The sequence below is a fragment of the Phycodurus eques genome, chromosome 2, assembly GCF_024500275.1.
Source record: "Phycodurus eques isolate BA_2022a chromosome 2, UOR_Pequ_1.1, whole genome shotgun sequence".
NCBI classification, from domain to species: domain Eukaryota; kingdom Metazoa; phylum Chordata; class Actinopteri; order Syngnathiformes; family Syngnathidae; genus Phycodurus; species Phycodurus eques.
The window spans coordinates 1,514,687-1,538,967 of NC_084526.1; the positions used below are offsets into that span (position 1 = coordinate 1,514,687).

Here is a 24,281-nt window from a genome sequence, read left to right on the forward strand (position 1 = left end):
CCACTCAAACTGATCCTTCTTTTCAGAATCAGAGTCCTCTTTATTTGCCAAGTATGCCAAAAACACACAAGCACTTTGTCACCGGTAGTTGGAGCCACTCTAGTACAACAACTGACAACTATTTTGAAAAAAAATACTTTTGAGACATAAAAACATACGAAAACACACACGAAACGGAGAGTCACTTAGTCTCTAGCAATTTAATGGCAAGAGGGAAGAAGCAGTTGGAATGTCTGCTGCTTTTAGTTTGCATTGATCGATAAGAGTCTACCTGTGGGAAGGAGCTGGAAGAGGTGAAATAGACCCTCCTTACTCTGAAACAGATTAAACTCCCCAATAAAACTAATCCACAGTGATTTGGATACGGAAATTATAGAAATCTCAGTCTCCCAGAAACCAAACCTTTCCCTGAAACCGATTCTCCTTTTCCTGAATAAGATCCTTCTTCCTCTGAAATTGATTCAACTCTGATGAAAACTGATCCTTGTTTGTTTGGGTTTGGGTGTTTGGGTACGGAACCTAGCACCCTAGAATACTTTTACTGAATATGATCCTACTCCCCCCTGAAATTAATCCTCCTACTCAACCTACAAATTATACTCCTTATCTTGAAACTTAATCTAGGGCCTATTAAACTAATTCTTGTCCCTTGGCTACTGATCCTCTGAAAATGACCCTACTCCCCCTGACACAGATCCTCCTTTTACTGAAACTACAACTCCGACACCTGCTGAACCACCTCAACCACTTGGACCAAATGAAATGATGTAGGACTTCAGGACTACAATATGATCACTAATTGATTTCAGTGGATCTAAAAGGTGAAGTAAAGATGGTGTCAGGTGAGTATCCGGAAGCTGTTAGACTATTAAACTCTTGCGGTGCTCATTAACCCTGACATCAGCCCCTGTACTCAGGCTTCTGCTGTTTGTTGGAGACAGAATTATTTCTTTGGAATGGACGATTGTAACAAGGCTCAAAGTTAACTTCAGAAAATTTGAGCTTTACCCTGCCCGGTCAAGTGTACCCAAATGTTTGCCATATCTCACGGTTGGGTTTTACCACCGTATTAATCTCACGGTGCGATAATTATTGCTGTATTATAGGAATGCTCACGATATTGTAGGAAGGTTGACGGTCCATGTGGGGCGAAGAGGTGAAAGTAGGAAAACTGAAAAAACTTTTTCTTGCTGGCCGAGACTCCACACGGGCCAGTCAGTCAATCGGCGTATTTCTTGAGACGTTGTATCTTATGTTCTTATTCTGTTTACAGAGTATCATGAAGTCCTTGTGGGCGCCGCCATATCATATCATATGTGTTGCCCCTGATTCCGTTTCTTGGACTTATTCCAAGAAGGATAAGAAATCAGTCCTTTGTTCTTCCATCACACTCTGGTTTGGTGCTGCTACAAAAAAAGGACAAACTCCGACGGACAATCAAAACTGCTGAAAGGATTGTCGGTACCCCCCTACCCACCATTGAGGACTTGCACGCTGCCAGAACTAAGACAAGGGCGTGCAAAATCCTCTCGGACCCTCCGCACCCCGGTCACCGGCTCTTCCGGCTCCTTCCCTCAGGTAGGCGCTACCGATCAATGCAAACTAGAACTAGTAGACATTCCAACAGCTTCTTCCCTCTTGCGATCAACTTCTTTTGACACCTGACCTAGAATTCCATTACAACATGCTGGTAATTTTATGACTTGAGTTCGTTGTCACATTTCTGTGGGGACAATTATGTATTACTCGTGCACTCACTGTCGTTGTCTCGCCATGCTGCACTGTTTGCATTTACTGGCCACTCGTGCCAGATTAGCATCTGCTCCATTTGCACACCGATTGAGGAGTATCTGTAACATTTGCACAACCGACGTTGTCCCAGATGATCGCACTACTCGTCACTTTAAACCGCATCCGCTCCGTGAAGTCTCGGCGCCCTTTGCACAATGGTCATTGCACCGGACTATTGCAATATTAGCCATTCGCACTGCTCTAAGTGCTAGAGGACTCTGCATCCTTTTGCACAATTGTCAAAAAAAACAAAACAATATGTACCGGCATTACCAGATAACTAGCAACCCTTTACTGCTCAGTGACTGTTTTTATTTTTGTCAATGTCTTTCTGTCTCCAAAGTGTTCTCTGTCAATTGACTGTCTGTTGTCGTACTAGAGCGGCTCCAACGACAAATTCCTTGTGTGTTTTTTGGACATACTTGGCAAATAAAGATGATTCGGATTCTGAAAAGATCAAAAGCAGCTCTGCACCAACCTGTGTAGGTTCATCTCTGTACAGAACCAATCCAAGAGACTCGATACTAAAGTTGAACTTGATGGACTCCAGAATTTGATCCTGCTCTTCATCCAAGCTCACCTGCTTTTCGGCGCCACCTGAAACATAAAACAAAAATCTGTTGATGTTCGTTAAATCAAATCAACTTAAAATATTTTGGAGAAGACGGACTGTGCTAGAACCTGTCTGAGGCCCTGCGGGTACTCGAAGCTGTGGACTGGTTCCTGGTCTCTGGCCACTTGGCTCCAGGCTGTTGGCCTCTGCCAGGTTCTCTGTCAGAATCTTCAGCAGCACCTTCAGATCTTCCTGGCTCAGTGCCATCTACAGGCCATATGAAAAAAATCTTATTCAGAGTGATCAAACAGTCAACTGATCAAGGGGCAAGGAGGGGTTTAGCCAAACATGGCCTAAGAGGAAAGCCTACAATTTGCATGTCAGTGAGAACATTCTGAGATTCCCAATGTCAGGGATAGTTCCTTGGTGGGAGGGGTCGCTCTGAGATGGCTCTTTAGAAGATAGCCCGTCCAAGAGTTTACAATAGAGAACCTCTGAAAAAGACTTCATCTTTACCTATTGCCACAAGTTCAGGGTGTCTGTGTGGATTGTCAGTCATCCGGATAATGATAATCTGCAAAGGTTGAACGGAAGCAACTGGACTCTTCTTGTTTATTGAAGACCTTTAATCACCTTTAATCCCACTCCCATCACCCACTAGAACACATGCTAGGGTGATCAGAACACTCAAGGACAGAGCAGAGAAGAGTCCAACCACTGAGGAGGAGTGGTCACCACTGTATTGTATTGGAGAGAACAAGTCACTGCTTCACAAAATATAGCAGTCCAGACCCAAGAGTTCATTTGCATCTAAAAAAAAAAAAGAAAGGATATTAGGGACGCACAATCTATTTTTTTTCCCAAGCCAATACTAATACCGATGACTTCCTGCTTCTCAAGACGAAAACCTATTAAAGTTAACTGTAGTTTATGCACACCTGGAGGAAAGAGTCGTCCTAACCAAACATGACATCACTATCAAAACAAAATTCCAAAAACACATCCGTTTCTAGAATTGCAGGTTTCTTTTTTGTTTTTTTAAAGAAAACTGTTTGTTTTCAATGGCTCATCAAATGTAAACTTCAGCCGTGGTTAAGTGCATAGTAATACATGAACGTCGAAAGGCGTGTGCATAGAAATGCGCGCACAATACACAGACTATGAGTGAACATGCAGGTGCGTGAAATTGACAAAAGCATCAATCACCTTCTAGATGTGCCACTGCACGGTCAGACCTAGCAAGCTAACAGGGCTAACGTCACACGTCCGTAAATCAGTAGTGAAGTTTATGTCCTTACTTCCATCAATCAGTGTACAGAGTGCCGCAATCACGTCGGATTTTGCTGGCAAACGTGCACCAGAAAAATAGTACAAACCGTGGCTCCGAGTGGTTTACTAGCCGACAAACGTCAGCGTCCTCAATGATGGTTCAGGGTTGGTCGTCTAGCGCCGTGATTATTGATTGGCTGTTTTCAATAGAGCACTTGATTTGTACACCCAGACGTACCGACAGCAAAAGTACTGCTCTCGCTTCACTGGCTTTTCCTTTTCATGCTTGGATTATTATCATCATTTGTCTTTTTGAAAGGTCCCATATTTTGTCTCCTTTCAACCCCCAGAGAGTGACTCTCTAACATTGACATGGTATAAAATTGTCCATTTCATTTCAAAAAACCCCTAGGTTTTGTGAAACGAGTGTCCAGAAAAGGCGGTTTTGTATCCGCTTCGTCCATATTTGGCTAGAAGAGCCACTCGTGAGAGCACAGGTGTTTGTTGTGTAGACAGCTCTGGCTCGGGAGCAGAGAGGTAGGCGGAGATCCTCACTAGGCGATGTAGATAAGCTCGAGGAATTACAATGAGCTGCTTTCAGGCCTCTCGGCAGACAAACGTCTGGAACGCAGAAATGCGTTGACAGTTTTAATTCATATTTCACGTTTACTGAGGCACCACAGAGACAATATTACATCCCAAATACTAGAAAAAGTCGAGTTGGGAAAATATTGGACCTTCAATGTTTTCGGATTGATTGATTTGACGTCATAATTCCTCAAATGAGCCAGATAAATATCCATCCGATAATTATCGTGCATCCCGACAGGATGTTCTTATAAAAGGACAACAATGCCCAAATTCTGGACAGGGAGGACTGCTGGTTTGAATGAAGCCATCTATGTCAAACTAGAAAGGCCCGCCCCAAACAACAGAGGTTTATGCCATCAATTGCCCCCCTGCTTACAACAATGTCCTGACATTTCTCCCCCAAAGATTGTCTCACACCATGGGTAAAGGGGGACACTAACGAGATCGTTTGCCATCAAGAAGGTATGCGACCAGTTGATATCCAAAACACTCATTCAACAAACACACCTGGCAACAACAACCCCCTTGTGACCACCCCCAGGGGACATACCCGGCAAAAAAATAAGTACGAAGACTTGACATCTGACATTTCGAACTGAAGAAGCCTTTTGGATGAACTGGGAAACGTCTTCAACAAGTAAGAGGAGTCCAGTTGCCTCCATTCAATCTTAGGAAATGCTGAGAAGGAACTTTCTTTGACACTGAAAAACACCCATTGACAGAGCTCAGTCTCCAGCCTTGCCCCCCCCCAAAACTGATTCTCCTTTTCCTGAAACTGACCCCTATACCCCACCGTAAATATCCTCATCCCTCAGATACTGACCCTAGTGGCCAAGCCCATCTCACCTTCATTGGCTTGAGGTCGCCGTCCACCTCCAGGGCAGCCATCTTGTTGTACCAGGATGCGGCCAAGTTCCTGTTGACTCTCAAGTTCAGGTTTACTGGTTCTAGAAGCTCGCGAGAGATTCCACCCGAAGAGGGGTCCAAACAGTTCCTGATGGACAACCAATTTGAGATTTAAAAAGTCATCTTTGTCCTCTCTTCATTCAAGATTATTTATTGTCTTTGTACAAAACATAACAAAATTCAGGTGTGTTCTATCGTGTTGAAGTCAGGATTGTGCAGGCCACTCAAGTTTATCCGTGTTTTTAAGAACTGTGATTTGTGCACTGATGCACAGTCATGTTGGAAGAGGAAAGGGGCATCTCGAACCTGCTCCCACAAAGTTGGAAATGTCCAAAATATTTGCCCCTGAGCTCCAGTGAAAGGAACTCAATGCTTCAGCATTCCAAGAGATTTTGGACAGTCAAACAGTTTGGGGATTACCCGTGCCTGTTCCAACATGCCTGTGCATCAGTGCACAAATCAAGGTTCATCAACACATCCATCCATTTTCTGTACCGCCTACTCACTAGGGTCGCGGGCGTGCTGGAGCTCATCCTGGCTAACCTTGGGCGAGAGGTGGGGTACACCCAGAACTGGTGGTTCATAAAGACGCGGATAACGGAATTTGGTATGGATGAACTTGGCTTGCCTGCACAGATTCTTGACCTCAACCCCATAGAACACCCTTGGGTTGGTTTTGAGTGGACAGTGAGAGCCAGGCCTTCTGATCCAACATCAGTGTGTGACCTCACAAATGTGCTACTTGAAGAATGGTCAAAAGTTCCCATAAACACTCTCCCAAACCTCATTGAAAGCCTTCCCACAAGAGTTGAAGCTGTTATAGCTGCAAAAGGTAGACCAACATCATATTAAAGCATATGGATTTAGAATGGGAGTCACGGTCAAGGTGAGCCAATACCTTCGGCAGTATAGTGTACTGTACAGTGTCCAGTCTATTAACCCAAGTAGATTGATCAAATGTCCTCCGTCTTCTGTCTGACGCAATGACTGACCTGGACAGTTTGAGCTGCGTTAGCCTTATGTCCATGTTGTCAACCACAGCTGGGAGAGGGCATCCATCAACGGGTAACAGAGAGAAAGCGTTGGAAACGGTGATCAAACCGAGGTCCATGACCAATGCGCAGTAGGAGGTGGACGACTGGGGGATGACGATGAGAGGCGCTTTCAGCTTGATGTCCGTGGACAGACGGAAGCTTTTCTGAGCAAAGTCCCGAACGCTGGACGCCGCCCTCTCCGCCGCCTGAGCGGTCGCCGCAGTCACGGCCGCTTTGGCCGTCTGGAAGTTATTGGTGAAGTTCTATAGGGAACACCCAAAACATCAGCCTCAGATAGATACAGTAGAGTAGATTAGCCAGATGGAATCTATAGAAAAAAAGTAGAAAGGGTAGATGGATAGAGTAGACACTGCATGTTGAGTAGGTAGAGTAGATGCAGTCTAGTGGGTAGGTAGAGTTGACTCGGTAGAGTAGATCAAATAAGTACAGTAGATTGAGCAGGTAGATAGAGGAGAGGAGGCATGGGTGGACTGGCAATCAGGCCCACCGGGCAGATCTCAGGCTACGGTCACACTGCAGGCCATGACCCCCTTAAAGCTGACCTTTTTACGTAGCCGTTCACGTTATAAAAACAAATGCGACTCTCACGAGGACGGAATGTGTCCGTGACATCACACGCATGCGCACAAAAACAGGACGTCATATTGCGCACGCGCACAAACACGACGCGCCGTGTTTACAAAGTAAATACGGCCCCGTCCTCACGTAGGTCGCGTCATGATGCATTTGTGGCAATTTCAAAGATTTTGCACAACGGGGAAAACTCAGAGAAACAGACAAGTGCTGAGGGTCTCAAAATGTTGTTTACGGCAAACGGTGAAAAACATGCACTCGCGCGAGTGCAAGAAGGTGACATTTTTAATCACGCCAGCTGAAAAAAAGGACAAATTCGGTCGCAGTCTCGAGCCCTGCTAAGTCAAAAATGCCAGGGCTGATTTTTTTTGTCCCAGTCCACCTCCGAGAGTATGTACAGTGGGTACAGAAAGTATTCAGACCCCCTTAATTTTTTCACTCTTTGTTGTAGTACTAGAATCATTTAAGTTCATTTTTTTCCCTGATTAATGTATACACAGCACCCAATATTGACAGAAAAAAAAACAATCAAATTTACTAAAAAAAGAAAAACTGAAATATCACCCTTTGCTGTGACACTCATATATTGAACTCGGGTGCCGTCCATTTCTTCTGACCATCCTTGAGATGGTTCTACACCTTCATTGGAGTCCAGCTGTGTTTGACTATACTGATTGGACTTGATTAGGAAAGCCACACCCCTGTCTATATAGAACCTTACAAATGAGAATCATGAGATCAAATGAACTGCCTGAAGAGCCCAGAGACAGAATTGGGGCAAGGCACAGATCTGGACAAGGTTACAAAAAATGTCTCCTCCACTTAAGGTTCCAAGGAGCACAGTGGCCTCCATAATCCTGAAATGGAGGACGTTTGGGAACGACCGGAACCCTTCCGAGAGCTGGCCGTCCAGCCAAACGGAGCGATCGGGGGAGCAGAGCCTTGGTGAGAGAGGTCAAGAAGAACCCAAAGATCACTGTGGCTGAGCTCCAGAGATGGAGTCGGGAGATGGGACAAAGTTCGAGAAAGTCAACCATCCCTGCAGCCCTCCGCCAGTCGGAGCTTTTTGGCAGAGTGGCCTGACGGAAGCCTCTCCTCAGTGCGAGACACATGAAAGCCCGCATGGAGTTTGCTAAAAAACACCTGAGGACTCCAAGATGAGAAATAAGATTCTCTGGTCTGATGAGCCCAAGATACAACTTTTTGGCCTTAATTCTAAGCGGTATGTGTGGATAAAACCAGGCACTGCTCATCACCTGTCCAATATAGTCCCAACAGCATCATGCTGTGGGGGTGTTTTTTAGCTGCAGGGACAGGACGACCGGTTGACATCGAAGGAAAGATGAATGCGGCCAAGTACAGGAATATCCTGGACGGAAACCTTCTCCAGAGTGCTCAGGAACTCAGACTGGGCCGAAGGTTCACCTTCCAACAAGACAGTGACCCGAAGTGCACAGCTAAAATAACAAAGGAGTGGCTTCAGAACAACTCCGTGACTGTTTTTGAATGGCCCAGCCAGAGCCCTGACTTAAACCCAATTGAGCATCTCTGGAGAGACCTGAAAATGACCGTCCAACACATTCACCATCCAACCTGACAGAACTGGAGAGGCTCTGCAAGGAGGAATGGCAGATGATCCCTAAATCCAGGCATTACAAGCTTGGTGCATCATTCCCAAAAAGACTCATGGCTTTATTAGCCCAAAAGGGTGCTTCAACTAAATACTGAGCAAATGGTCTGAATACTTATGGCTGTGTGATATTTCAGTTTTTCTTTTTTAATAAATCTGCAAATATTTCTAGATTTCCGTTTTTTTTCTGTCAATATAGGGTGCTGTGTGAACATTATTGAAGAAAAAAAGAACTTCAATGATTTTAGCAAATGGCTGCAATTTCACAAAGAGTATAACATTTAAGTGGGTCTGAATCAGAATCATCTTTATTTTGCCAAGTATGTCCAAAAAACACACAAGGAATTCGTCTCTGGTAGTTGGAGCCGCTCGAGTACGACAACAGACAGTCAATTGACAGAGAGCACTTTGGCGACAGAAAGACATCGAGAAAAACAGTCACTGAGCAATAAAGGCTTGCTAGTTATCTGGTAAAACTTACCGTACCCACTGTAGAGTAGATAGCTAGATAGACTCAACTGAAAAAGTCGAGAGGGTAGAGTAGATAGCGTAGAATAGGTCGAGTATATCGAGTAGGTAGGGAGAGTTAGTGGCTTAAGTAGATGAGTACGTAGATAAGCGTAGGTAGAGTAGATTGATAGAGTAGATAGATGGACACGCACCAGGAGCGCCATGACCAGCTTGTGCAGGTAGACCACTTGGATGCAGCCCACGTTCAGCTTGACCCGTCCGTCCGTTTGGGACGTGTCTGCGTACCCGGAGCCTTCTGTGGCGTTGGGAGTCAGACTGACTGAGAAACTGAACACCTCGTCCCCTACGATGGAGATGGCCTGAAGACGGTCAGAAGATACAGGATCACTCAGCTTCATTTTAAAAATACCCGGTGCAAGTTGGGACGGACCTTCTTGTGGATGCTGGCAGGATCCACGTTGAGGACGACAAAGTCCCTCAGGCGTGCCGACATGTGAGTTTGAGGTCCTTGCGCCAACAGGGATCCGTGAAGACCTGAAGGACACGTAAAGTCCATAAAAGTACCACGTACAACCGAATGGAATCTCTGAGGGGTCCACCTGGTCGGAATTGGTACCTTGGATTTTGATGTCCACTATGTTACTGCTCTGGTCACACACCAGGACGTTGAAGGCCCCCAGAGCCACCATCACTTTCAAATCGATGATCTCGCCAAGCTCTGGTGACGCAGACGCGTCTGGTAGGAAATGGAAATGCAGCGGTACCCTGACTTACGACTTGAATTAATTCTGCAACCACACTCGTAACTGAAATCACCGTTCCCGGTTCCCAGCGAGGTAGTACCGCTCCTTCTGGTCTACGTGCCTTCAAGTTTGAATTCTATTTGCCGCGTACTTAATTATATCATTGAAAGGAATAAGAGAGGAGTCATTTCCTGTTTTTTTTGTTTACATACTTCAAAATAAAAAAGAAAATAAAGGTTGTTTCTCATTTTTTTGTTTTCCTACATCAGAAGGAAAACCAAATGGCCCCCAAGGTACCACGGACCGACTAGACTAGTGAAAATTTATTCATTTATCTGTTCAATTCTGATTTCCAAAGCACAATATCGATCAAAATAACCTTTAGACTAGCGGGAGCACATACAATTTATTCTTACCCCAAAATGTTTACATTTCCTTCCCCTTTAACGATAACCATCCTTACTGGTAAGTCAATGTACAACTGGAGTTGACTTCTTGTTGTCACTGAACGGCGAGAGGTCCCGAATGACATCACACGTGGACCTTGAGGATTGCACGCGAGCAAACTTACTGGACTTCGTGGCTGTCATTTTGTCATCTTCAGTCTTGAGCCGGATCGTCCTTTCAGGAGACGCCACGCCACCGCCTGAAGACAGAACCCCCGACAGGAAGTTGACAGCGGACAGGAGAGCTTGGGTGTGCAGCATGAGGTCTAGGGAGGTGAAGGTCACCTGGAGGACAAGCAGAAGTGAAGGTGGAAGGACTGCATCATGAAGACTTGGTGTGCGTGCAGATTGTCAGTCATCCAGGCCGTGGTAATCCGCAGAGGTCGAATGGAGGCAACTGGACTCTTCTTGCAGACATTTAGTGGTCAAGTTCCAGTCAAAATGGCCACCCCAAACGTTCCTGGACCTCTCGCAAGTTCTACCACTGATAAATTACCCCTGAACTAAATCTAGTTGTCTGTGTAGATTCTCAGTCATCCAGGTCATAGGAACCCACAGAAGCTTATTCGTGGAGTGAAACAATCTTCGGGGGACAGATGTCGTAAGCAGATGATCAGCGATGGCGGAAGACCACCCTCCTCTGTTTCGAAAGGGCCATTCTGGTTTGACATATGTAATTACAGTGCCTGCGTGACAGTGCTTGGATTAATGGTGAAATGTCTTTCACAACCAACAAGAGTCCAGTTGCCTTCATTAACTTCTGGGGACTTCTATGACTGCGTGTTATTGGATGCATCACTTGCAGACATTATGGGAACACTTTTGAAAGGAAGCTAGTTGAAATTTCATGTGCGCGACTCACGTTGATCATCTGTTCTGTGTTCTTGTACACACTGGAGAAGTTTGGACCGTGGCGATCAGCCTGAACACAATCAAGAATCATAGCACACATCAGGACTCCACTTCCCACAATGGATTTGGATTTGGTGTTTTCACATGTGTGACGGTAAATTCTGTGATGTCCCGACCTTGAAGTACTGGACTTTGACTAGCTCGGCTCCAGACTCTGCCGATGAGCTAAGCAGACACAAAGGATCCCCGTTGGAGTCTAGACCACAACATTAAAGACAGACATGAACCGAGATAAGAACATGGTCGGTAAGGTAGCTTTGATAGGTAGGTAGGATCGATAAAATTGCTGGGGAGGGGAGGGCAGTAAGACTTGTACTGTACATAGGCTGGGTAGGGTTAGTTGGGTGATAGGCAAATAGTTCAGTGGGTAGTTTGGTCGGAAAATAGGTAGGTTGGGTAGGAGGATTTGTGCAGTTGGAAAGCTAGAAAGACAGGTAGGTTGGTAGGGTGATATATAGGGTAGGTAGGAAGATAAGCAGTTAGCTAAGTCAGGTAGGGTAGGGAGGCATGTGGGTAAGGAAGCCCGGTCGGTAAGTAGGTAGCGTATGTACCAAGGTTAGTACGGTAATCAAAAAACAAACGAAATAAAATAAAAACGACAATGTTGTTTAAAAAAAAAAAAAAACAACAACAAACTAAAACGACATTTTGTGCTTGCAAATCTAACTATAACTATAGCAAAAATGTCCTTTGTTTTCATCTTTGACAATTCATTTCATACATGTTTCCAGTACCCCGAATAAAAAAAAAAAAAAAACTAATACTGAAGCTCATAAAAACTAAACTAAAAGTAAGCATTTTTGAAAAAAAATTAACTAATAGAAACTTAATACAAAAAAAAAAAAAAAAAAACAGAATCAGAATCATCTTTATTTGCCAAGTATGTCCAAAACACACAAGGAATTTGTCTCCGGTAGTTGGAGCCGCTCTAGTACAATTTACAGAACACTTTGGAGACATAAAGACATTGACAAAAAAACAATTGTGCAAAAAGATGCAGAGTCCTCTAGCACTTAGAGCAGATATAATAATAATAATAATCCAAAAAAATAATTTACATTTTTTTTTTAAAAACTCTTCAGGCCTCCGGATCCTCCCCAGAAGAGCTGGATGAAGTGGCTGGGGGAGGGAAGTCTGGGATTCCCTGCTAAAGCTACGCCCCCCCGCGACCTGACCTCGGATAAGCGGAGGAAAATGGATGGATGGAAGAATAAAAACTAACACACCGAAACAAATCTAAAAACAAATTAAAACTAACTATGTTTGAAAAAGTCAAAACGAAATAAATACCAACTATAATGGAAAATCCAAAACTATTATAACCCTGATAAGTAGGGCAAATTGGTAGGCGGATAATCAGGTAAATAGGCAGGTGAGACAATTGGTAGGTAGGTAGGTACTGCTGTAGGATGGGAATAGAGAACGGTGTTAGAGGGCAAGGACGTCCCAATGTTACCTTTGAACTCCAGACAGGTGAGCGTCATCTTGTTGATGTATGTGGTGGCACAGGTGTCGTACTTTCTCACTTTAGTGTCCATGCCCAGGTGAGCAAGTTGGAACACCAGGAAAGGACGTTCCGCGTCGACCTCGCTGTCCACCTTCTTCTTCTTCAGGCTGAGCAGAACCTTCAAGAACAACCGAAGTCAACATGTCACCAACCTCTGAGCACCTCAAGGCCCCTCCTGATCCTGTTTTACTTCTCTGATTTCAAAGTTGATGAGGATGTTGACAGTGTTGTCACTGGGATCGCCATTAGTGACAGAATCTTCCACGCCACCGCTACCTCGTCGTGATGGCGCCACCGTCGTGTGCCGCTTGCCAAGCTCTACTTTCTCTGTGGACGAAGAGAGTGGCCCAATTGTTAAAAGTTCCAATAAGGTTTTCGGTTTCATGTCCCATTATACCTTGCAAGTCACCTTGAGCCCTGTTGTCGTCCTTCACGTTGGAGTGCTCTTGACTTCCCTCCCTGATGTTCTCCAGCAGAACCTTCATCAGCACACCCAAATCCTCCTCCCCCACGCTCACCTGGTGGACACGCGGTCGCATCGTCAACGCCACACCACTAAAGTGTTATTGGGCTTACCTTCAGGGAGCGCAAAACTCCTTGCACGTGCATCCCGGGAATCTTGGTGAACCAGGATGAGGCCATGTTTCTGGTGACCAAAAGTTCTACGTTTATGGGCTCCAGGATCTCAATGTCCGGGCTCAAAGACGAGTCACTCCTCAGGGTGGTTCTGTGGAGGGCGGAACTGTTAGCGGCATTCCTTTTCCGATTCTAGTGTCTTGCGACAGACGCTAGCAGCTACCTGGAGAGTTTGAGCTGCGTGAGCCTGATGTCCATCTTGTCCACCACGGCGGGTAGTGAGAATCCTTGGGCGGGCATGAGGCAGAAGCTGTTGGACACCGTGATGAGGCCGAGGTCCACCAGGACAGCGTTGCGGGAGGTGGACGATTGCGGCACCACGATGAGCGGTGCCTTCAGCCTGATGTCCGTGGACAGGCGGAAACTCTTGTGGGCCAAGTGCCGCACGCCGGATGCCGCCTTCTCCGCCGCCTGGGCCGTGGCTGCGCTCACCGCTTCTTTGGCCGTATGGAAGTTGCCCGCAAACATCTGAGGAGAAGACAAACGTCACGAGATTAAGCCCTCCGCAGACGACATAGCGAGGCGGCTATAAAAGACGGTTCAGCACTGAAGTGGGCCTCCTGTTCAGATGATTGCAAGAGCACAGCACAGAATGCACAATGAGATGATTCTAGGGGTCTAGATGTTCTACTGCAGGTTCTTGCGGTGACAGAGGAGGTCCAAGGAAGCCATTACAAGCTTGTGAACATGGCTATTAACAAGGTTCTGGAGATTCTACAGGTCTATATGTTCTGCAGCAGGCTGTAGTGAGTACTAAGGAGGTTTTATTGGCTTAGTTACTTAGTCCTGATGGTTTATTACTAGATTTTGTACACTACTAGTAAGGCGGTTCTATGGGTTTAGATGTTCTACTGCAGGCCCTAGTGGTGACAAAGGAAGTTCTAGTAGTCCATTCCAAAATTGTGAACATGGCTTTAAGTCGGTTCGAGAGGGTTGATGGGTTTAGATGTTCTACTGCAGGCTCTAATGGTGAGCAAGGAGGTGCTAGTAGCTCATTACAGAGTTCTGAACATGCTATTGAGAAGGTTCTGAAGGTTATACGGATCTGGATGGTCTACTGCAGCTCCTCGGGGTGACCACAGAAGTTTCAGCAGTCCATTACAAGATTGTAAACATGGCTATTAAGATGGTTCTGGAGGTTATATGGGACTAGATGTTCGACAGGTGATCAACAAGGTGTACAGGTTTAGATGTTCTACTACAGGCTCTAATGGTCATCGAGGTGGTTCTGGTGGTCCATTACAAGGTTGCAATTGTGGCTATCCTATTCTACCCTACCTACCATGTACCTGCTGACTCATTTACCTACCCACGGTATAAGTCTTTCTACCCTGTCCTATCTTCTTAGGACAGGGTAGTACCTATTTTCGTGCCTTTCCAGCCTGCTCTGCCTACCTTTTGTCCTATTTTCTACCTACTCCACCTATTGTCCTACCTACCCAACTATCTAACGTTCACTCTACGTACCTTACCTTCCTTAGGACTTGCTTAGCGACCTTGTTCGAGATGGGATGGAACGTTAATTGAAGTCAGATACAACCCACCACCTGTCTTCCTACCCACCCTACTAATTTTCCTACCACCCCTACCTATCTAACTACCCACCTGTCTTCCTATCATCCTCCCTGGCCTACCCAACTACCTACCGACCAAAGTACGTACCTTCCACACTACCTCCCTCCACTATAAGGCTACCCTGCCCAACCATATCCATATTCCTACATACCTTACCTACTACTGTATTTTGGTAGAATGAACTAAGATGAACCAGCAACAGAAGAGTTAAGGTCACTTCGGCCCGTTGTGTAACGATACAAAAACATGTTTACACAGTGAGGATCCTTTTGAGGGACTAACACCAGTCATGGGTTAGAGTGTCCTCGTGATGTCCTCAAGGTTATACTTGAATTGTTTGCATACTGAGGATGTATAAAACCTAAGTACTGTACTTGCCCCAAGCAAAAATTTTTGTTTTTTGTGCGTGTTTGTTGTCTGACCAGCAGCGACATGAGGAACTTGTGCAGGTAGACCATCTTGATGCAGCCGAGGCGCAGGGTGACCTTCCCGTCCACCTTGGACGTGTCACCGTAGCTGTCCCCCTCGGTGGCCCCGGGAAACAAACAGAGCTTGAAGCTGAACACCTCCTCGCCCACGATGGACACCGCCTAAAATAAATGAACAAATACATACAGAAACAAATACGACTGCATCAGACACCACAAGAAAATACATTTGGGGCTAATTTTTGTAAAGCTAATTTGCAGATAGAAAAAACATTTTAATGTAAAATAGTATACAGTGGAACCCTGCTATTCGTACGCGATAGGAACCGATCGCAGTGAAAAACAAAATTTTGACATTTTTCTGTCTCTGGTCAGTGGATGTTATTTCCTATTTGCTTTCATCTAGAAAACGAAGAAATTCATAATGATTCCCATTAAACTTGTTTTTTCCTGACCTGACCATGTTTTGTTTCCCTTGCATTCCAGACAGATTCCGCACTAATGTAGCAAAGGAAAATTGTTAAAGAGCTTTCTAGACGTTTCAAGAACCTTGGAAACCATCCTAAACGTTACAGGAACTTACAAAGTAGATGGCAGCATGAAGGCAGGGAACGTCCACTCAACAGATCAGTTTACGTCGAGCTGTCACAGTGCAGACGAGTCGCTCGTCACTCAACATTACTATCTGCATTCGTCACGCAGGGCATCCCAAACCTACGCTCGCAAAACGCTGGTCTCTTGGTGACCCTGAAATCCAGAAAGAGGTCCATAGGCTCTCGAACATTTTCTAGTCGGGCTCCAGTACTCTGCAATGCCCCACCTGCCGATATTAGCGCTGCTACCTCAGTGAAAATGTTTAAATCCAAATTTAAGGTTTATTTTTACTAGGCTCACCACCGATCAGCGAGTTGAAAGAAACGATCACCGATCCGATCGCAAGATGGAGGCATTTTTGTTTGTTGGTGTGCCGTGAGATTTTTCAATTGTCAAATATGTTCCTTGGCTCCACAAAGGTTGGAAATCGCTGCTCTAAGTCAGGTCATGTCGTCTAATCAGTCAGGTCAAACCAACATTTCAACATGACAGAAATAATGAGTGCTAACTTACGCTCATAAAATTACTTTATTTTTAATGAAATGACTTCACCCACGTTAAGAGCACGATTCGACAGAGCGGCGGCGTGTTTACGTCCAACCGTTCGTGCTAGCAGTAGCTTGCGAGGCTACATAGTCGGTGAAAAGACACGTTTACTCTGTGGCATTGAGTTAAAGTACAATTCAATTAGACAAACAATTACTGAACGAGCTAAATAATTTCATTCAAGCAAATTAGAATAAACACATTTCAATAACCCAATTTTCGGGGGGGGAAAAAAAAAAGCTTTGGACCTTTTTGTGAATGCACTGAGGGTTGACATTGGTGACAACGATGTCTCGGAGGCGAGCAAAGACCTCCGTTTGCTTGGCTTGCACCAGCACCGACGCGTCCATGCCTGCAGGGCGGCGACAGTCGGCCAAGTGTGAGGAAAAAAAACATTTAAAAATGCAGAAAAATCAATAGTAGTAAAATGATTTCACATCAACAAAAATAAATGAAAGCCATCCTTGACGTGTGTATTCCATCTGCTTGATGAGGCTAGGGTGCCACGCATGCCTAGCATTTGGGCCAAGTGGTGTTACTAGTGCAGCACAGTAGTTTACTAGTAAGGTTTAATTGTATACTTCAAATGTGGCAATAGGAGAGGAAATTATTTTAGGAGTAAAACACCGTTATTCCTTCCACTAGTGCGCCTTTTAGCAAAGCTGTTTGAGCCTGTACGCAATGTCCATTTTAAGGTCCATGTACACTCTTTGTCCTCACTAGTTAGACAATCCAAGTAGAACCACTGTCTTACTAGTAACCTTTTTTCCACTACTCGTGCCACATTTGACTTACTAGTACTAGTAGGGATGTAACGATACCTAAATCGCACGGTTGGCTTTTAGCACGGTATTGACCTCGCACAGTACGATCATTCTTGCAATATTGTGGTGAAGGTTGACGGCACAGGTGGGGATTTAATTCTTTTATTTTTGGGGGACTAACTAGTAGCCTCGACGTTCAAGGATGCAGGAGCAGCGCCGGAAGGACGGCTTTCCGTGAGGTCTTCGTCTTTGGGTACCTTGCACTCGGACGTCGGCGATGCTGCTCGGGCCGTCGCAAAGCTCCACGTGGAAACATCCCAGCACGGCCAGCAACTTGAAGCTGAACACGTCCGCGTCTTTCGCGCCTTTGGACGCTGGGGGGGAGGAAACCAAAAAATGGGGGCAAAAACGACATGCAGCGTCCCCCCTGCTATATCGCTGATATCCAAAGTAAAAGCAGATGTTTGCAAAAGTCTTTTTGGGGAAAAACTAAGATAATCCGTCTGTTTTCATACAGAAACCAGAGACTATTTCCTGATGAGAGGCTGAAATTAGGGAGGATTTGAAGTTCAACAAGGTCTCCAAGCGATGAACCGATGATCAAAGCTGTCGTCGATTAATTTGATAAGCGATTACAAAACGGTTCGACAAATTTGATCATCAATTAGCGGTCGATTAAAAGGTGCACCTCTACTTTGTTTTGTTTTTTGAAAGCAACGCTACATTTTACATTCCATTACAGTAGCCGTAGTTTGAAGTTTTAGATTGACCGTAACATCTGTGCTCATTTCCGGTAGCATGTCTATGGCGCTTCATGATGCGCACAACATGAAGCTCGCAAGTTGAGCCAGGAAAACCCCTGAATAATCTCACGTTTCTGGACTGCGGGCTCACCTGTCCTGCCCCGGCCTATGTCCGTCAGCTTCCTGGCGTCCGCCGAGGCGTTGCGCCTGGAAAGGAGTTGTTGCGGAACGGCGCTGGACAGGAAGTCGACGGTGGACAGCAACGCTTCAGCGTGAACAAGAAAGTCCAGGGAGGAAAACTCCACCTGGTACACAGCACAGTGACACCTTGTGGTCAATAGAAAGAGCCCGCCTTACTGGTGTCACCCAGGTGAGTTTTATTGGCGCCTTCGGTACATCCCTGTCCGCCGTCATACTGGGGATGGTTAAAAATAAATAAATAAATACAATTTTAAAAAATAATAATAATAAATAAATAAATAAATAAAAACAATTTTAAAAAAAAGAAAATAAATCACAGGATTTCCTACGACTTCCTGTAACATCTTGCGTCATTTCCTTTCACTCCCAGCAAGTGGCGCTAGCGCTGGGAATAGGGAAGATTTGTCCGATTCCATTTTCAATACCATTTGATTCTCTTATCGAGTCTCAGATTTGCAGATAGGAAAACCATCCAGGGGACTTTATGTAGATTTTTAACAAATAATTAAACGACTAAAATAAAAATGGAATTAAAAATGACCACATCCAGGCTTATCACAGTCATAAAAACGTTATAAATCGATCACGTTAATTTGCCGCAGCGCGGGTTGCGTACGCAAGTTCCTGCGTTGTAGACGCACCCTGCCTTGCTTGCAGCAAGCGTGCGACGCACGTTCACCTGCCCTCCCTGAGCGTGCTTGAAGCTGTTGAACGATCACCCCAGTTGGAGCTTACTGTACAACTAAATGGAACACAACAGGATCGTTACTTGCTACATACAGTCTATAAGAATAGTATGACGTTAAAGGACTGTTAAAGGAGGGCTTTGGTGGTGAGAACATACAGCTTGCGTTAGCTTTCGCCTTTTCGGGGAGCTGTCCGTGTCCAAAACACCTGACTGGCGATTAGTCGCCGACAACCTATAACCGTCGTCGACGAGTCGATTAGTCGACTAGCTTTGTTGAAATGTTCTATTTTGTCCAGAAAGGGTTTAACAGTGAAATTGTCGTCGTACTTAGTCATGATACTCCTGTTGCATTTGGTGGCAATGTGGCCCCCTTACTCAGAAGGGTTAGAGTGGTCTCACGTTATGGAATGACCTCCGTCTGCACATCAGAGAAGCCCCCTCACAGTCCATTTCACAAACTCTGCAGAAATATTCCAAATGTATGCCTTGAGGTGTGCGTCAGTGTGTCCACTTTACCCGGTGCAGTGGCCAGACTGAGAACTGTTTGTCCTGACTTGAAAATCCAAGCAGCATGGAATGTGATTTGAACCATAAGCAGTTGATTTGCCAAGACTAAAGTTTAAACAGTCATTCTATATGCTTGACCTGTGACTAAAGAGTACAACGTTGGGAGTATTGTATATTACTATATGATTTGAAACCCATTTTATGGGTCAGAATTGTAGACTAGATTCAAGCTGATGGGGGTGATCTTGTCTGATCCTTGGTCCTCTTTGAACGCGCCCCATGGGTATTTAACCCCCGACTCCCGCTGCCAGCCTCGGTCTTGGTTCTTCGCACTCGTCTTGCTTCCTGGCTCTTGCCATCAGCTCCCCCATCCCCTCTCTTTGTTCGGACCCACCAACCAGAAACCACGATATAGCGGCGGATTACTGTATCTGTATTCCGTGATGATAAGTTGCAGGGACTCATTGTTCCCAGGTTGGGACTCGTTGTTTTCATGACATGTGCATCCCGAGACTCGCATAGTTTCAAGTGTAAAATGATCTTTGCGTATGTATAATTATTGGCGGTATCGGCCAAAACTCAAGGCTGCAATATTGAATCGGGACATCCCTAGTCGTAATAGTAGTGGTAGGGTTCGTAGTAGGAGCAGCAGTGGTAGTAATTAAAGTGATAGTTGTCGTCGTAGTGGCAGTAGTAAATTAATGTGGAGACAACGACAAAAATCCTCCTCCCACCTTGAGAGTTTGCTCGGTGTTGTCGAAGAGCGTCCGGAAGCTGGGCCCGCCGAGATCCGCCTGCGGGGACAAACGTGGACGGCCGGCGCCACCTTCAGCTTCCGAGCGGACGCGGGAGCAATTTCCGGCTAACTCACCTTGACGAAGTCAACCTTGAGAAGGTCGGAGCTCTGCTCCTCGGAGCATCTGATCAGGTGAAGAGGAGCGCCGTCTGAAACATCCACGTTTGAGAAACAATGTCACGTTTGTATATGTCGCTGCTTTGTGCGTGGAAAGTAGCAGTCGTTGGAAGGGTTAGAATGACCCTAACAGCTAAGCCAGGGGGGTGGGCAAACTACGGCCCGTTGATCATTTCAATCCGGCCCGCCCAAGATTGGTACAGAATCGTCCAAATCGTATCAGAATCATGACGACATTCATTTGACCTTGTCCCGTAATGTTGAGTGGTTCCACCAGGTTGTGCTGTAATGCCCAGTGGTTCCAGTAGGTCCAGTGATACGTTGACTTGACTTGGGCGTTTCTGTTTTTATTCTGCTCCTGGTGAGTCGAAAACTCGCCCTCCAGCCATTCGGCAGCATTTAACTATTCACAAAGACTGCTGATTTCGAAATAAAGGGAAGAAGGGGATCGGGAGGTGATTGTTGACGGATGCAGTACCAGAAAAGTGCAAAGAAATGCACGATTTCACTATCGCCACACTATTTTTGTTATTTTCCTTTGTAAAAAGTTAAGAACACAGTTTGACTGGCGTGCTAATTGCGCTACACATTGTGGGTCATACCGAAAAGCGCAGGGTCATAAATCGGTCACAGAAGCTAACGACTCTCTCACCGGCGCACTTGAGCTCAAATTAAATAAAATGAGTTTGACGCCCCTGATTTATATCATGTATGAGTACTGAAATAAAAAGATTCTCGCATACTCTCATTTATTCCGTACAAGAGGATGTGTACACTTGTGTAACCATGCTGTTGCTTATTTACGCAACCCTTCTCGAATAGACAAAAACGAACGACAAAGAAATCTATTGAGTCGCACGCGTTGTACGTCACAGTGGTGGAAAACGTTTGGCAATGATTTATCTTGGTCTCATTTTTTTTTACGTGACAAAAAGGTGGCATTTGAACGGGGGTGCGTCGATTTTTTGCCACCGCAGTTACTAACCGGGCACGTCGCAGTAGTCCAGCGTGATTCTCCGGAGGTACGACGTGACGCTCATGTCGAAGGTCCTGATCTTCCCCTGGGCTCCCAGCTGACGAACGCTGAGCGCGAGCACAGTCTTCTCCCGGCTCGCTTGCCGCGTCAGCTCCAGCAGCACCTGAAGGCCACACCGGTACACATTCTTCAGCAAGCCGCACTCGAGGGAACCCGGGCAAAAGACCGCTGCAGACCTCTCGAACTTCGAACTTGAACTGAAGGTCGGTGAGCTCTTCCAGAGCCCAGCGCTCTTTCTCGCCCTCCGGCGACATCTCGCTGGCGTCTGAATCTGACGCGCGGAATAAGATCAAGGTTCATTAGGACCAGGACCATCATTGAGTTTGGAATTTCTTGTGAAGCACATCTCGCCTCATTTTAATGTATGAAACATGCTATACAAATAAAGTTTTATTTGAGTCGATCTTACCTGGCTCAGCCACGCTGAAGAGTGCGGGTTGAAGGTTGAGAGCTTGCGGTCGTGACTCGGCCAAATTCGGCACCTGCGGCAGGTAACAAGGGCCCAATATGAGCGCCCGAACACGGTCAACACGTCCCCGATACGGTCGCCAGAACACGGTCAACGGGCGCAGATACGGTCGCCCGGATACGGTCAACGAGCGCAGATATGGTCAACAAGGCTGCCCGAATAAAAAGAGAAACTTTAAAATTAATTTGCAACATCAATTCACCAATTAAAAAATGAAATGGATATAAAATAAATCCCTCACCCTCTAATATTATTGGCAGTGAATCCAACTTCCAATGGAACGAGATGAATGAATACCAAATTCACATTGTACCTTGTCTTCAGGCGTCGAGGGTGTGGAGCGCCCGCGAGGCAGCGGGATGCTGTGGATCAGCTCCAGAACCTTCTGGATCTTCTCATCAGACATTTTGACGTGCAGAAGAGGCAGCTCGCCCGAAACCTTCAACCTGCGGCACAATATTAATTTCGCCAAACCGCACATAACTTTGCCTTACGAAGGTCCACTACTTATTGCTAACACACGATGCAAAACACAATAAACGGGCTAACAAATATACTTACATACTTCCGCGTTGACCATCCATGAACAGGATCTTCAAACTATAAAAGATCAACAAAGCGGGGGGCCCAGACCTCGTGTCCCCATCCTGCCTCAAAGTCTGTGCGAACCAGCTCGCTCCAGTCTTCACACAGATCTTCCATAGATCTCTGGAACTAGTGACCGTATTCGGGCGATCGTATCGGCGCCACCATCATCCCAATCCCCAAGAAACCTGCAATTTCAGGTCTGAATGACTACAGGCCTGTCGCCCTGACATCTGTGGTCACAAAGTCCTTTGAAAGCATCATGTTGGACCACCTCAAGAGCGTCACAGGACCCCTGCAGGACCCCCAGCAGTTTGCCTACCAAGCAAACAGGTCAGTGGATGACTCAGTCATCATGGGATTGAATTTCATACTAGACCACATCCACGGCGCAGGGACCTACTCGACGATCCTGCTCATGGACTTTAGCTCTGTTCACCATCATCCCCGAACTCCTTTCCTCCAAGCTTCTCCAGCTCAGCATCTCGCCTGCCATCTTCTTGACGGGCAGGACACTACAGGTGAGGCTGGGGGACACCACCTCATCCACCCGCACTATCAGTACCGGGGCGCCCCAAGGATGCGTCCTCGCTCCGCTGCTCTTCTCTCTCTATACAAACGACAGCACCTCAACGCACCCGGCTGTCAAACTCCTAAAGTTTGCAGACGACACCGCAGTCATCGGCCTCATCAAAGACGGTGACGAGTCTGCACATCGACAGGAAGTCGAGCGGCCGGAGCTGCGGTGCGGCCGACGCAACCTGGAGCTGAACACGCTCAAGACTGTAGAGATGATTGTGGACTTCAGGAGGCATCCTTCGCCACAGCTGCCCCTCACGCCGTCCAGCTGCCTCGTGTCCACCGTCGAGACTTTCAAGTTCCTGGGAATTACAGTCTCTCAGGACCTGAAGTGGGTGATCAACATCAACTCCGTCCTCAAAAAGGCCCAGCAGAGGATGTACTTCTTGCGGCTTCTGAGAAAGCACGGAAGCGCAGGAGCTGCTGAGGCAGTTCTACACAGCGGTCATCGACTCGGTCCTGCGTTCATCCAACACAGTCTGGTTTGGTGCCGCCACAAAAAAGGACAAACTCTGACTGCCATGAACAATCAGGACTGCCGGAAAAAATCGTCGGTACCCCCCTTCCCACCCTTGAGGACTTGCAGGCTACCAGAACTGTGTGCTGTACCATCCTGTTTCAGACGCTCCACCATCACCCCAGTCCTTGTGTCTTTGCCGTGATCAAAAGACGCATGTTACAATGGGCCACCACCCTTTTCTCGGTTAAGAAGGATTGCCTTTACGATGAATGCCTACAATTTGAAATCAAGAACCTTTTGAATATAGGACTCGAAGCGTGGCTGTTTCAGCATGGGAGACGTTTACCCAGAGAAAACGCACGAAACACAAATTGAGGTTGTTGTTTTTACGTGTCTTCACCGATCAACTGATATGAAAATGAAACCACATACATGCTGCGTTTGAGTGTCAGGTGCCACAGCTTGCCCGTCTTCCGGCGTGTTGGCGACTGCGCGCCTAATCTTTGTCTTCTACTCAAAAGCTGTGCTGATCACAAGTCCAAATGGATGCGACGCCGCCACCCGCTGGCGGCTGTTCCTCATTACGTGTCTTTCTAAAGCCGTCGCCAAACGAACACACTTGACGAAAATACGGCGTTGCGTGTACCTGGGCATCCTGGCGTCCTTGTCCACCATACACTTGGACAAGTGCAGCGTCAAGTGGAGCGGCCGCAGGATGTGCTGCCGCGACGAGTTCTGCAAGCGGGCCGACTTCCACTCGTCCCCTGAATGCCGCCGGCGAAAAAAAAAAAAAAAAAGCACAACTATCATCGGGGGACTACTACTACTGTGACCAAAACTCCCACCATTTGTGCTATTATTACAAATATTACTATTAAAAAAAAAAAAAACACCATAACTTTGACAACCACCACTAACTACTACCACCATAAGTACTACGATTACTACGACTACCACTATTGTGACCGCTACTCGTGCCACTAATACTACCACTATTACGATTACAACTCCACGACCATGACAGCTACCACCACAACTATGACTACCACTAATAGAACTATCACTACTACTACCACCCCATTACTACTAGTTCTACAACAATTACAACCA

The 24,281-nt window shown here is 46.1% G+C and overlaps 1 protein-coding gene across 8 annotated transcripts in view; it reads right to left on the minus strand.

The window, feature by feature from the left end:
* The window catches only part of vps13c (vacuolar protein sorting 13 homolog C), a 70,635-nt gene that overhangs the window by 25,409 nt on the left and 20,945 nt on the right, over positions 1-24,281 (minus strand). For 6 of the 8 annotated variants that reach the window (XM_061704642.1, XM_061704617.1, XM_061704669.1 and 3 more), the window contains 26 exons: positions 23,818-23,935; positions 21,861-21,993; positions 21,488-21,560; positions 21,255-21,349; positions 21,028-21,181; positions 20,001-20,074; positions 19,864-19,923; positions 17,885-18,038; positions 17,248-17,364; positions 16,475-16,578; positions 15,081-15,248; positions 13,247-13,551; positions 13,024-13,174; positions 12,845-12,965; positions 12,638-12,774; positions 12,397-12,565; positions 11,057-11,136; positions 10,891-10,950; positions 10,154-10,313; positions 9,456-9,575; positions 9,270-9,373; positions 9,031-9,198; positions 6,103-6,407; positions 5,051-5,198; positions 2,473-2,611; positions 2,270-2,388 (listed from right to left, as the gene is read on the minus strand). In XM_061704642.1, the coding sequence (XP_061560626.1) occupies positions 2,270-2,388; positions 2,473-2,611; positions 5,051-5,198; positions 6,103-6,407; positions 9,031-9,198; positions 9,270-9,373; positions 9,456-9,575; positions 10,154-10,313; positions 10,891-10,950; positions 11,057-11,136; positions 12,397-12,565; positions 12,638-12,774; positions 12,845-12,965; positions 13,024-13,174; positions 13,247-13,551; positions 15,081-15,248; positions 16,475-16,578; positions 17,248-17,364; positions 17,885-18,038; positions 19,864-19,923; positions 20,001-20,074; positions 21,028-21,181; positions 21,255-21,349; positions 21,488-21,560; positions 21,861-21,993; positions 23,818-23,935 (3,536 nt within the window). The remainder of the gene's footprint in view (positions 1-2,269; positions 2,389-2,472; positions 2,612-5,050; positions 5,199-6,102; positions 6,408-9,030; positions 9,199-9,269; positions 9,374-9,455; positions 9,576-10,153; positions 10,314-10,890; positions 10,951-11,056; positions 11,137-12,396; positions 12,566-12,637; positions 12,775-12,844; positions 12,966-13,023; positions 13,175-13,246; positions 13,552-15,080; positions 15,249-16,474; positions 16,579-17,247; positions 17,365-17,884; positions 18,039-19,863; positions 19,924-20,000; positions 20,075-21,027; positions 21,182-21,254; positions 21,350-21,487; positions 21,561-21,860; positions 21,994-23,817; positions 23,936-24,281) is intronic. The other 2 variants (XM_061704626.1, XM_061704634.1) reach the window with 2 other exon arrangements.